The sequence below is a fragment of the Cricetulus griseus genome, chromosome 4 (genome assembly GCF_003668045.3).
Source record: "Cricetulus griseus strain 17A/GY chromosome 4, alternate assembly CriGri-PICRH-1.0, whole genome shotgun sequence".
Classification (NCBI taxonomy): Eukaryota; Metazoa; Chordata; class Mammalia; order Rodentia; family Cricetidae; genus Cricetulus; species Cricetulus griseus.
The window spans coordinates 143602140-143614184 of record NC_048597.1 but is presented as its reverse complement, the minus strand read 5'-3'; the positions used below and the strand labels follow the sequence as shown (position 1 = coordinate 143614184).

At 41.6% G+C, this 12045-nt stretch overlaps 1 protein-coding gene across 4 annotated transcripts in view; it reads left to right on the top strand.

The window, feature by feature from the left end:
• Positions 1-11822, top strand: part of Aplp2 (amyloid beta precursor like protein 2) — a 66508-nt gene extending 54686 nt beyond the window's left edge. For 2 of the 4 annotated variants that reach the window (XM_027411747.2, XM_027411744.1), the window contains 7 exons: positions 1939-2038; positions 2684-2836; positions 4322-4357; positions 7023-7108; positions 8300-8374; positions 8717-8872; positions 10390-11822. In XM_027411747.2, coding sequence (XP_027267548.1) covers positions 1939-2038; positions 2684-2836; positions 4322-4357; positions 7023-7108; positions 8300-8374; positions 8717-8872; positions 10390-10491 — 708 coding nt within the window. In that variant the 3' untranslated portion in view covers positions 10492-11822. The remainder of the gene's footprint in view (positions 1-1938; positions 2039-2683; positions 2837-4321; positions 4358-7022; positions 7109-8299; positions 8375-8716; positions 8873-10389) is intronic. The other 2 variants (XM_027411748.1, XM_027411746.2) reach the window with 1 other exon arrangement.
• The last annotated feature ends 223 nt before the right edge of the window (positions 11823-12045 follow it).

Genomic DNA, 12045 nt, shown 5'->3' with positions numbered 1-12045 from the left:
GCTGAAGATAGAATCTAGGGCCTTACATATGCTAGCTAAGTATTCTACTACTGAGCTACACATCCCTGGGCCTGATTGATATATAAATAACTTATTAGCAAATTCCTGAGACAAGCAAACTATGAAATAGAATCATCCCATTGTAGCAACTCTGTGGAGAAACCTAGCTCTCCTGGGACTGTAAGTCTGTTCTCAGCTTGTGATTCTCAGTGAAATGGGACCACTGAATTACATTGTCTTTGCCTGTTCCCTGTAAATACTCAGCTTGTTACATGATAAGTGTCCCTTATCCAAAATGTTTAGAACCAGAAGTATTTCTGATTAAGGATTTCAAAAAAAAAAATGTTTACTATGTACATAAGAAGATATTCCTGGGAGCTGGAGAGAGGCTCAGTGGCTAGAGCAGCCAGTGATCTTTCTAGAAGACCCAGCACCCATATGGCTACTCACAATCATCTGTAACTGGTTCCAGGTGATCTGATGCCCTCAACTGACTTTTGGAGGCACCGGAAACAAACGTGGTATGCAAGACTTACCTATAGGCAGAACACCCATACACATAAAATAAAACAAATCTTGCAAAATATTTTTCTTTGACATGACCCAAATTTAAACCTGAAGTTGGTTTGTTTCATAAATACTTTATAGCTCGTTAGCTCAAAGGTTTCTATAATGACTAATTCCCACTATTCCACCCTGTGGTTCTCGTCCTCTCAAATAGCTCCTTAACTTAGTTCATCTGAGGAAGTATAATGGTTATCTAAACATTCTGAGCAGCATATTGCAATTCTATTTGCATTTTTTGCCAAGGCCCTCACAATTGTGCTTTTCCATCAGTTTGTTTGATTGGCAGAATGGCAAATACAAAATTAAATTGCTTTCATTTTGCTTTTAAAGACCAGAAGCACATCAGTCTATAGTAAAAGCATCTTTAATTTTTTTCGTTTCAACCCTTCATGTTAATGGCTTTAGGACCACCCAGTCCACTAGTTTTGAGCGCCCTCTTCAGAAGAAGCTCAGTAAGTGCAAGTTTAGGCTGAAGAGGGTAATATGGCTGTAAGTTTGTTGAGCTGCTACAGCAGAACTCTGCTGTATCTTTGGGTCACATTACCTATCTTTTCTACCTTGATGCTTTTGTTGTTATCCTTGGATTAATGACCTTTTGCATTCAGAAAAGTAGTGAGCTAGCATAGATAAATCTTTCTTCAACACTTAAAGAATTATTATTTAAATAGGAGTAAGTAGTCCTAGACTTAACCATAATAGTTTTAGGTAGTAGTTCCACCATGCCAAATCCACGAGCAGCCCTGCGTTCCTACCAGTAGTTTCACTGTACATTTATTTGCTCTGCATTTACTAGTTGAAAAAGTGACTGGGACTTCCCCTCTTTATTAAATGCTAGCACCCTAGAGCCCTGACTCAATATAGTTAGTGACTGTTATCTTATATAAAAACCAAATCAACTGACTACTGAGTATTTCTTTTTTCAATTTTATATGGATGAATGTTTTGCCTGTATGCATTCTGGATGCCTGTGGAGGCCGGAAGAGGATGTTGGATCCCATGGAACTAGAGTTAACAGCGAGTTTTGAGCTCCCATGTGTGTGTGCTACAAAGTGAACACAGGTCCTCTGCAAGAGCAGCAAATGCTCATAGCCACTGAGCCATCTCTCCAGCTCCTCATGATCATACTTTGAAAATATTTTTTTTTTTAAACTTGTAGCCCTCTCTATAGATAAGTAGCTATCACTCATACTGTGTGCTGTCTTATCTTAGAGGTCAGCTAGTCTGGCAAGGAACATAATAGAGTTCTCCTTCCAGCTGTTCTGTGTTGTTCAGTGGGAAGTAGACCTTTGGGTCTCTGGAACTGTATGAGTATTTTTTCTCCTGACCTCCTAGTTTTCAGTAACAAGGCCTCTCCCCATACTGCGCTTCTAGGTGATGACACACCTCCATGTGATTGAAGAAAGAAGGAACCAAAGCCTTTCTCTGTTGTACAAAGTTCCTTACGTGGCTCAAGAAATTCAGGAGGAAATTGGTAGGTACTAATTATATCAAGGCCAAACTGGACTTTTTTTGGTGAGACTCAGGAGTGATGGCTGGGTAGAATGAAATAAACAAGGGATAAGCAAGGCTGGTGAGGTAGGCATTAACACACTGTGGTTTCAGAAAGTCTGGAATTGACTAGAGGTTTACATGAGAAGGCTGAGGAGTCTCTAAAGACAGATGTACTGGCCTGCAGCCACAGAGCCTTGAATTTCATTGGCCTTCACTCTTACTAGCGGAAGAAACTCTAGAGTGTGAAATTGCAGGGGCCTGGGACGTTTCCTGTTACCAGTTTATCCTGTGTATCATTCTGTCTTTTGCTGTGTGTTCCAGGTTAATATGATATACCAGTAGACAGTATCTGCTTGAATTCTTCCTATGGTAGTAGAAATATAGATAGTGAAATAATCCAAAAGGTGTGAGGTTGCAGTTATGTATGATGACTTATCTAGAGATGGACCGCAGGTGCTATAAAGTAGATGTAGGCAGGAGTTAGGCAGGGGGTAGGTCACAGACTGTGGGGCTTTGCCAGGTCTTGAGCTCTGGGATGACAAGAATTGGCCTTTTTCAGAGTGCTGGTTCTATGCTTAGACTGGCTTCTAAAAGCCACTTATCTGCTCGGTATTGTTTTTGTTAGACGAGCTGCTCCAGGAACAGAGAGCAGATATGGACCAGTTCACCTCCTCCATCTCAGAGAGCCCTGTGGATGTCCGGGTGAGCTCTGAGGAGAGTGAGGAGATCCCGCCGTTCCACCCTTTCCATCCTTTCCCATCTTTGTCTGAGAATGAAGGTATGTATGGTTCTCAGAGCCATCCCTAGGAGCAGAGGAGAGGAGAGGAGAATGAAATAAGTTAGAAAATTGGAATACATTTTTTTAAAAATTGGTTGAAGTTAGGGAGGTTGTGTCATTGTGAGAGGCAGGGAAAAGGAAGGCATGGATTTCCCAAACACCTGCTGTGTGTGAGCACTGTGCTGGGTTTTGGGGGGAAGTAATGTACTTTGTTATCAGGGAAATCAGAAATATTGCTCATATTTTGTAGATTGCTCACACTTTATAGCAAGCCTTCTCTTGTGTGATATCCCCTTTACATATGGGGTTCCTTTGGGTTGAACAGAACCTTTATGTTAGTTTCACTGCATCATTATCTTTCCTAACAGTCTTGGGAGGCAGATTAGGGGGAGAGGCTGAAGAGGTGCCCTGACTGGCTCAGGGTTACATCTCTGATATGAGTTGGATGAGAAGCATGTTTTCCTTTATTCTCCTGGCTCTCAGGATCTAAAAGTATCCCTGAAAATCATGAGTCTGTACCAAAAATAAACAAGCTGCTGAGACTTGTGCCCTAAGACTAGTTTGTATAATCAGATTCTATTTCCTGCCACTGCTGATGGAGAGGGTGGTAATGATAAAAATGGCCCATGGCTTTGGAGTCCTCATTTTGTGCCAGCTTTAGTTAAGCATTGGACTTGGATGCCTTTCATTCAAACCTCAGAGTACTCTTTGAAGGTGGATACTGTGAGTGTCCCTTTTGGAGATTCTAAGGTTTGAGTGGATTAAGTACTTGTTCAGGGTGTCATGTAGCTTAGATTCTAAGTGGAATTGAATCCACACTTTCAGTTCAGTTCCTATGGCTTCTGGGATACAGGCACATGACTGATTAGCTACAGTAGCCTAGTACAGCTATCAGACCAGTGGAAAGATGTGCAACCAACCCCGCCTCCAGAGTTCAACAGAAATGCCTTTGTAACTTGTTAGCTCAGAGGTTCAGATGCTCCTGACCTTACAGTACTAAATACTCAGGAGACCAGTGGGTGAAGTGGTATTACCACCTTCCTAACTCTCACTCTACAGATCCCACGCCTCCATGAGGCTGTGGGGTGGCCACACGTGCAGCTTCTCTATGCTTTGTTTGGGGTTGGGGCATTATGGGTGAAGCTCACCTAATAGTATCTTGTCTCTTTGTCAGTGAGCCACAGTCAATACTAACTTCATTTTTTTCTGTTTTCTAAAAATAATAATCATTTGTGAGGGTAAGCTAAATAATATGGGACTCTTCCAAAATTTCTCTTAAAAGGCCCAATCCTGACTTCCCACATTTCTCTCTCGTCAGGGATACATCTAATAATTTCCTATGTAGATTACTGTTAGTTTGTTTATGGGATTTTTTAAAGGAAAAATGCCTTTTGTTCACATTAGAGAGGAACTTAGAAGGAAACCATTTTCTTTCTTAATCTCCTTTTGTGCTATTTTGTTTTTTATTGTTTTCCTTTCTGCTAGACACTCAGCCGGAGTTGTACCACCCAATGAAAAAAGGTTGGTTTATCAAAGACGTTCCCTTAAGACCTCCATTCCTTCTCACTTCCCCAGTGTGTTGGAAGTTCATTTTATGTTTCATACCACCATCTGACTTTCCCCGCCTCATTTCTTCAGCCATGGCTGAGTGGAACTAGAGTAGTCCTGCCTCCATGTTCCTAACAAGCTCCCTGGCTTTCCTAGTGTGTAGAGTCTAGTCACTGTGACCACCCAAGCTTGGCTTTGGGGTGCCCCAGAAACAGATGCTTTCCTAAGTCTTTGTCTGGGTAAATGTCAAAAAAAGTATGTCATTTTAACACAATTGTTATGTATAGCTAGTCTATATAAGAATCTGTTTAACTTTTACAGTAAGATATTCTGTAAATTTCCCTCTTTTTTTCTCTGTAATTACTGCCAGTTGCTTTCCCCCCTTTTAGCTGTCTTTACCTTCCATCTCTCCACTTGTCTCATATTCCCAAGTTGTAGTATACCTTAAACACAAGCTGCCGCTGCTGAAAGACATAGAAACAGATGGACTCCAGGTGCAGTGAGTCCCCCGTCTTCAAAGACAGCTCTGTGCCAACTGCATTATTCTCTTGTTTCCTCATCAAACCTCCCTCTTGGGCAGGATTTTTTGCTCAGTTTTATAGATTAAGCAGTAGAAAAAGTCACTGCAGTGTTGCTTCCTAAATCAGCAAGTTTAAGAATTAGAAGATCAAGGTCTGGACCCAAGGCTGTCTTCACAGCCCATATGGTTTCTGCTGCCTGAGTTGCTTGTGGCAGCTACAAAATCCCGAGTGGTTGGACAGTCAGTCCCTCTCTTGAGTCATGCTCTCTGTGTATTTTATGAACATACTCTCTTAGCTTTGGTAGTTTGGTCATGGGTGGACCAAGTGAGATTTACTGGCTCTCAGAATCTAGTGTTCTAATATATGCCATATTTTATTCTTAGAATCAAAAAGTATGATCTAACTCTTCTGAAATTTTTTGCATGTTAGTAGTGTTCAACTGTGTCTCCTCTTACAAGTCACTCTGCTACTATTCCTCTCAATCATATGTCTTAGGTGTTAAGCCTGATTGGCTTTTGCTATCCTACTTAAAAAATGTGTTGGGACAATATAACTACTAACTTTGCTCTCTTGAAGTGACTTGTGTGCATTATGATCCAAAGTAAGCTTAGTCAGTGTTGAAGAACCACAAGTTATAGCACTGAAAAAGCCTTAGGCCAGCACGAACCAAGGCAAACCCTTAGATGAGCTGGTTCAGTATCTCTCTGTATTCTGAGAATCTTGCCCATAAGACTTTGAAAACTATGAGGAGAGTATTGAGGTGGGAAGAGCTCAGAAATAGAATTTAATAGTCTTAATTATGAGCATGCATACTAAGTAAGTCAATACCCTTCTAGATTACTCTTTTTTGGTTGGTAGACAGGCAGTATTGTTTCATTTGAGACACCAAAGGCAGCCCTGATTTAAATTGGTATCAAATTGTGCTTTCTTTTGAAGTGAATGCTTTAGAGAAAAATTACATCACTTTGGCTACAGTATAATGAGTTAATAAATTAACTAGGCTGCAAACTCAGCAGCTTCATGGTTATTATTAATCTCCTGTTGGTCTGTGTTAAGAAAACAAGTCTAGTTGTGAAACGAAAAACTTTGGTATGGCTGGGCCTCATATTATTTATTGCCTGCCTTTGGCAGCTCCTGGACAGCAGTGTTGAATATAAACTCACACTGGAGTCTACTCACTTGCAGGCAGTTACCTTAGCATGTCAAGTTGGTTACCAAGTCTCTTTATAAAAGGTTCAGATCATAAATATATACACACTAAATATATTATTCCCAATATGAAACTTGTGATAACTAAGGAGCATATGCTTGAAGCTAAAAATAAAAACGGTTTTTCTCTCTATGTCTGTGCTAAGTCCAGACATGCTGTGTATTTGGATGTTGTCATTCTGTGGGCCACACATGAGTGACATTGGTTCAAGCCATTTCTGACCTTGGAAAAAGGACAGTTGTTATTCTTGCTCTTTCAACCTTGACTGAAATTCTGTTGATGAACTCTTTCTTCCTGCTCACTTGGGCTTACCATTTAAAATGTAGTTATATATAGGGGTAAAACATCAGTGAGAGACATAGAAGACAGATAATTACAAACTGATTTTAAGTGCTACAACCTGGCAGTGTCTCTCTAGAGACCCTGAGACATAAGGGCAAATATAGGAGGGTTGATATTTGAAGCAGAAACAATTTCTTGTGGAGAAAACAATTATGCTCAAAGCACACATGCAGGTAGCAGTCCTTCATCTATGCAGTAGGATCTAGATACCAAAGAACTGTGCTGTTGGATAGCTAGTGCTCATTACAGTCATATGTAAGAGTTGAAAAATGTTGTCCATCCTGGAACACCCCTAGACTCAGCTTCTCCAAAAGCTTAACATTCCATCCCTTCAGGTGGGAGACCAGTAAGCACCCTGTCTTCCTTCATCAGTCCTTGCAATGCTTGTATCATTCATCCTTGCAAAACACAGTGCATCCTCAAACATGCCAATGCAGTGACATATGGAGTCGTGGGGGAGTGTTTGGTGAGAAGCTTTTTGGCCTCAGGCAGGTTTGTGCTGCTTCTGAGAGACTGGCCTGAGGTGGGCTGCCTAGAAACTCACCTGTGAATGTTTTCTACACAGGATCTGGAGTGGCAGAGCAAGACGGCGGCCTGATTGGTACAGAAGAAAAAGTGATTAACAGTAAGAATAAAATGGATGAAAACATGGTAAGTCACCTGTTTGCAAAGCACATTTCCTTTTGTACATGGGAGCAAGTGGCATGGTGGTTAGTACTTCCAGGTTTTATACATAGTAGAAGAGAGGAAAGCAGCTGCTCCCAAAGGTTGTTTTTGCTACTTAGCGTTTGCATGAGGGGACCAGTGAGGCTGCTTTTTCTTGAGTGTGGTTAACCTCTTATTCTATGGTAAAAAACTCACCTGCAACTAAAGATAAAAATAACATCAGAGCTGGGCGGTGGTGGCTCTCGCCTTTAATCCCAGCACTAGGGAGGCAGAGGCAGGCAGATCTCTGTGAGTTCGAGACCAGCCTGGTCTACAAGAGCTAGTTCCAGGACAGCCTCCAAAGCCACAGAGAAACCCTGTCTCAAACCCCCCCCCCCCAAAAAAAAATAGTGTCAGAAGCTATTTTCAAGAAAGTAAAAATTTATCAAGTGGCAAATAGAATAAAATTGAGCTTTTTGTTGTTTTTTCTTACACTGTTGTTCTTATTCCTCCTTGCATTCTTCTGGTGTTTTCTGTTTACATTTTTTTGATTGCTCTCACCTGAATTTGATATTTTTTTAATTCTTTTTTGTGTTGGGGGATGGTCACGTGTATACCATGGTGTGCATGCAGAGGCCAGAGGATGATTAGGAATCATTTCTCCTTCCATGTAGATTCCAGGGACCAAACTGAAATTGTCAAGTACTTTTATTTGATGATCTGTCTTGATGGCTGAGTTCAGTATTTAAATGTAGTTTGTTAGTTGTCTGTCTAGAGCTTTTCTCCACCACAGTTACTTCATGGAAAGTTCAGGTAAAGAACCTGACTGGAGTCAGGCCTAGTGGCACATGCCTTTAATCCCAACACTCGGGAGGCAGGGGCAGATGTGAGTTTGAGCCAGCCTGGTCTAGAGAGCAAGTTCCAGGACAGAGAGAGCTACACAGAGAAACTCTTTTTCACACTCCTCCCCCCACCCCACCCCACCCCACCCCCAAAAAAAGAGCCTGACTGAACTGGCCACTTACAGCACCCTTGCTCACACTTACCTCTCCTTTTGGAGGTTTGGTGAGTAAATTTGGATCAGTGTAACCAAAGAAACGGCTTCCAAATACCATATGGAATAGAAAAAAAAAGTGACAGTTATGTTTGTTTCTCTCCTATTCTCTGAATAGATGCTAATAATTGTGACTATTTCAGGTCATTGACGAGACTCTGGATGTTAAAGAAATGATTTTCAATGCTGAGAGAGTTGGAGGCCTAGAGGAAGAGCCGGTACGTGTTTGCTGTAGAACGGAGGGGCAGTGTTCATTCTTTTTCCTTTCTTCATCTTAGTTCAAATAGAGATGAAAGATCCCTAGTAATAAGATAACAAAGCACTCTGGTGCCAACTTCCCACATTTCTGAGTAAGAATGAATGCCAAAAAAATGAAAATTTCCACAGAAATTAGAAAAGTGGGCATCTTCCTTGATCTGGTTGACAGTGCTGACAAAGCAGGGTCTTTGTGTGCCCTGAGTTTTAGTAACAGGCTGAGAGGCATGTGGTCCTCTTTGGGTTTCCTGACTCAAGTTCCAGGTGGTCACTGAGACTTGTTTCTTATTGTTTTGTTGTTCTAGGAATCTGTGGGACCTTTGAGGGAGGACTTCAGTCTGAGCAGCAGTGCCCTTATTGGCTTGCTAGTCATTGCAGTGGCCATTGCTACAGTCATCGTTATCAGCCTGGTGATGCTGAGGAAGAGGCAATATGGCACCATCAGCCATGGGATTGTGGAGGTAAGGACTGGCCTTGGCCTAAGCTGATGAGGGTCTGCTCTGCACTGTCAACGGGAGTGAGGGCTTAGGGCTTTTCGAAACTACATGGAATTCAAAGATCTGGACTCACTTGTGCTGGACATGCTGCCGTCATTGATTGTATCAAGCATTGGATTATTAGGTTACATTTTGGAGATCAGCCATTGCTGAGTTACGTTACCCTTGTTTCAAGAGGGTGTTGCCAACTTTCAGCATCCATTTGGGTTTTTAATCAATTGGGTCAATATCAGAAGTTCATAACATTTTCAGCTTCAGAAAATAAAAATAATATTCTATTTTCTTGGTGTGTTTTTTTTTTCAGATAGAAAGAGAGTGTACATATGTGTGTTCACTTATGTGCATACATGTTTGTTTATGTTGCTGGGAATTGAACCAGGACCCTTGAGTATGCTAGGCGTGTGCTGTGTTAATGCTCTCAGACCTTTCTCTTTTTTTATAATGGTTGGGAATGGGAACAAAAAACAAATGCAAGCTGTTTCTGTTCTGTCTCTGCTGGTGCATAATTGGAGTAGTTTGCCACTCATCTTTTAGTGGATGCTGGGAAATGTTTCTTGCTCCTAGATTATATAAATACACTAAGGAATATGATGCACTGTCAAAGAATACTGTAGACATGCAAGTTTTAGGACTAGAGCCTGGCTTCAGCTGGAGAGTTCCAAAGCTGGAAATGACTACAGACCATCTGGCCCCTTTCCTTATTTCATAGCTGAGCCTCCACTATCCCAAAAACTGCTGTTCACTTGTCACTGTGACTTCCAAGAAACTGGTCCTTTAAAATAGTTCAGTAACCGTGGGACTGGAGAAATGGCTCAGTGGTTAAGAGCACTGACTGCTTTTCCAGAGGTCCTGAGTTCAATTCCCAGCAACCACATGGTGCCTCACAACCATCCGTTATAAGATCTGGTGCCCTCTTCTGGTGTGCAGATATACATGGAAGCAGAATGTTGTATACAGAACAAAAATAAATAAAATCTTTTAAAAAAAAAATAGTTGAGTAACCGTATCACAATGCACTTCAGTTCCACTTAAATTTCTCAGCACCCTGAAAAAGGGAATACTGCCTTTTTACATTAAAAACAAATAATAAAACCAGCACAGCAAATGAGCCTAAAGAACTGAGTTGTGTAATGGGGATAGCCTCTGTAATGGTCTGTGATTTTAAATTACTCTTTTTTGTGGGGGGGTCACTTGATGTGCATATAGAAATCAGAGGACAGTTAGACTGAGTCTTTCTCCTCCGTGTGGATCCCAAGGATCAAACTGAAATCTCCGAGTTTGTCAGGGACTGTTTCTCTCACTTGGACCAAGCTTTCAAAGAGAATCATTACCTCTCTTGCCTTTCTTTCTCCCCTGCCTTGTGTCCTTGCTGGGCTGCTGTGAGTCCCACGAGGTTGAACAGTGAATAGCTGGATGTCCTCATGCTCTTCAGGCCTCCCTGGTCAGTATACCACAGTGACCTGCTCACTTTGTTCCTACAGGTTGACCCAATGCTCACCCCAGAAGAGCGTCACCTGAACAAGATGCAGAACCATGGTTATGAGAACCCAACCTACAAATACCTGGAGCAGATGCAGATCTAAGGACAAGGACATGTGTGACACCCTGGTTGGAGGCTGGTGCGGGTGGGCTAGAAGAGGTTCAGCATTTGTGCCTGACTGCTGACCACCAGTGGTGCCATAAGGCCTCATCATACATCCTGCTCTCCTGGATTGTTAAGACTAGAAAGTACTACTGTAGGATTGCAATTTCCATTCTTTTAAATGGGTAAAAAAAAAAAAATGTTAATATAACAATATATGATATATAAACCTTAAGTGAAATGAAAAAAATGATCTATTGCAGATAACTGATGGATGTAGTTTTCTTTTTTAAATTAGAAATGCCACTTCTATTGTATTGTCTCACACATGCTCTATATAAATGAAAAATGTTGATTTTTTGATGATAGACTATATACACAGGCTATTCCCGTTACGTAAGTCAGTTCTTTAGGCTTATTTGCTGTGCTGGTTTTATTTGTTTTTAATGTAAAAAGGCAGTATTCCCTTTTTCAGGTTGCTGAGAAACTTAAGTGGAACTGAAGTGCATTGTGATACAGTTATTGAACTATTTTAAAGATATAGTTTCTTTGGAAGCCTAATGTTTCCAGTGCTGGGTGCCTGAGTGCTTCTATACCAGCTGTCACCAAGCAGGTCTGAGGCACCTGAGCTAGCCCAGTGCATATAGAGATCCACTGTGCTTTCCTTCAAATCCAGTTCTTCCACAGCAACTAGCCTATAGTTAGTATGTGCTGTTCTTCCACTGTTGTTCACTGTGGCTTTTTCCAATCTACTTTCCTTTACCAAGTGTGTCCTCATGTGCAGCCACCTCCTCTTTGGACATCTCCCTCCAATGCACTGGCCCTCTGCCCTCCTTGGTACCTCACTCTACTCCCACCAGTCTCCCAGGCCTTTGCTGTTCACTCAGAGAATACCGTGAGAAATATGTGGCTGAGGACCCAGGAGAATTCATGGGCGCCTTCTCTATATGAAAGGAGAATGTTCTGGGTTGTACATGAAACTGACTCTGTAGACACTGTGGAAATCTTTGAAAAGTTTTGTTTCCTTCACATAACTCTGTAATGCTGGTGTAACAGAAGTTAATGCTCATAACCTTTGGAGTTTTGTTGTTTGTTTTATTTTGTTTTAATCTGAAGGTTCTGGTAACCTGTTGTGGGTTTTTTTGTTTGTTTTGTTTTTGTTATGTTTTGTATTTTTGTGATTTCCTCCTCCCCTTCCGTCCTCCCCCTTGGCCCTAGCCATGCCTCTTCCCACTATGCACAGATTGAAACTTCACTTACAGACTCCTTAGTATGATCTGTGGAGAATGTACAGAACTTAACCACATCAATAAACACTTTAACTTCCCCTGAGTACCTGTGTTTCTGACTATGGTGTTGATCTGTGATGATGGGGCTTTCTGGCCCTGCTTTGGGGATGAAGGGCATCTTTCTTCTGTGAGGAGTTATAGCCTGCATTGCAGAGGCCATAGTAAGTCAAACCAAGAGCTCCGTTTTCGTTCAGAGAAGAAAGTGGCTGGAGAAATGGCTCAGCAGTTAAGAGCGCTGGCTGCTCTTCCAGGGGATCCCAGTCAGG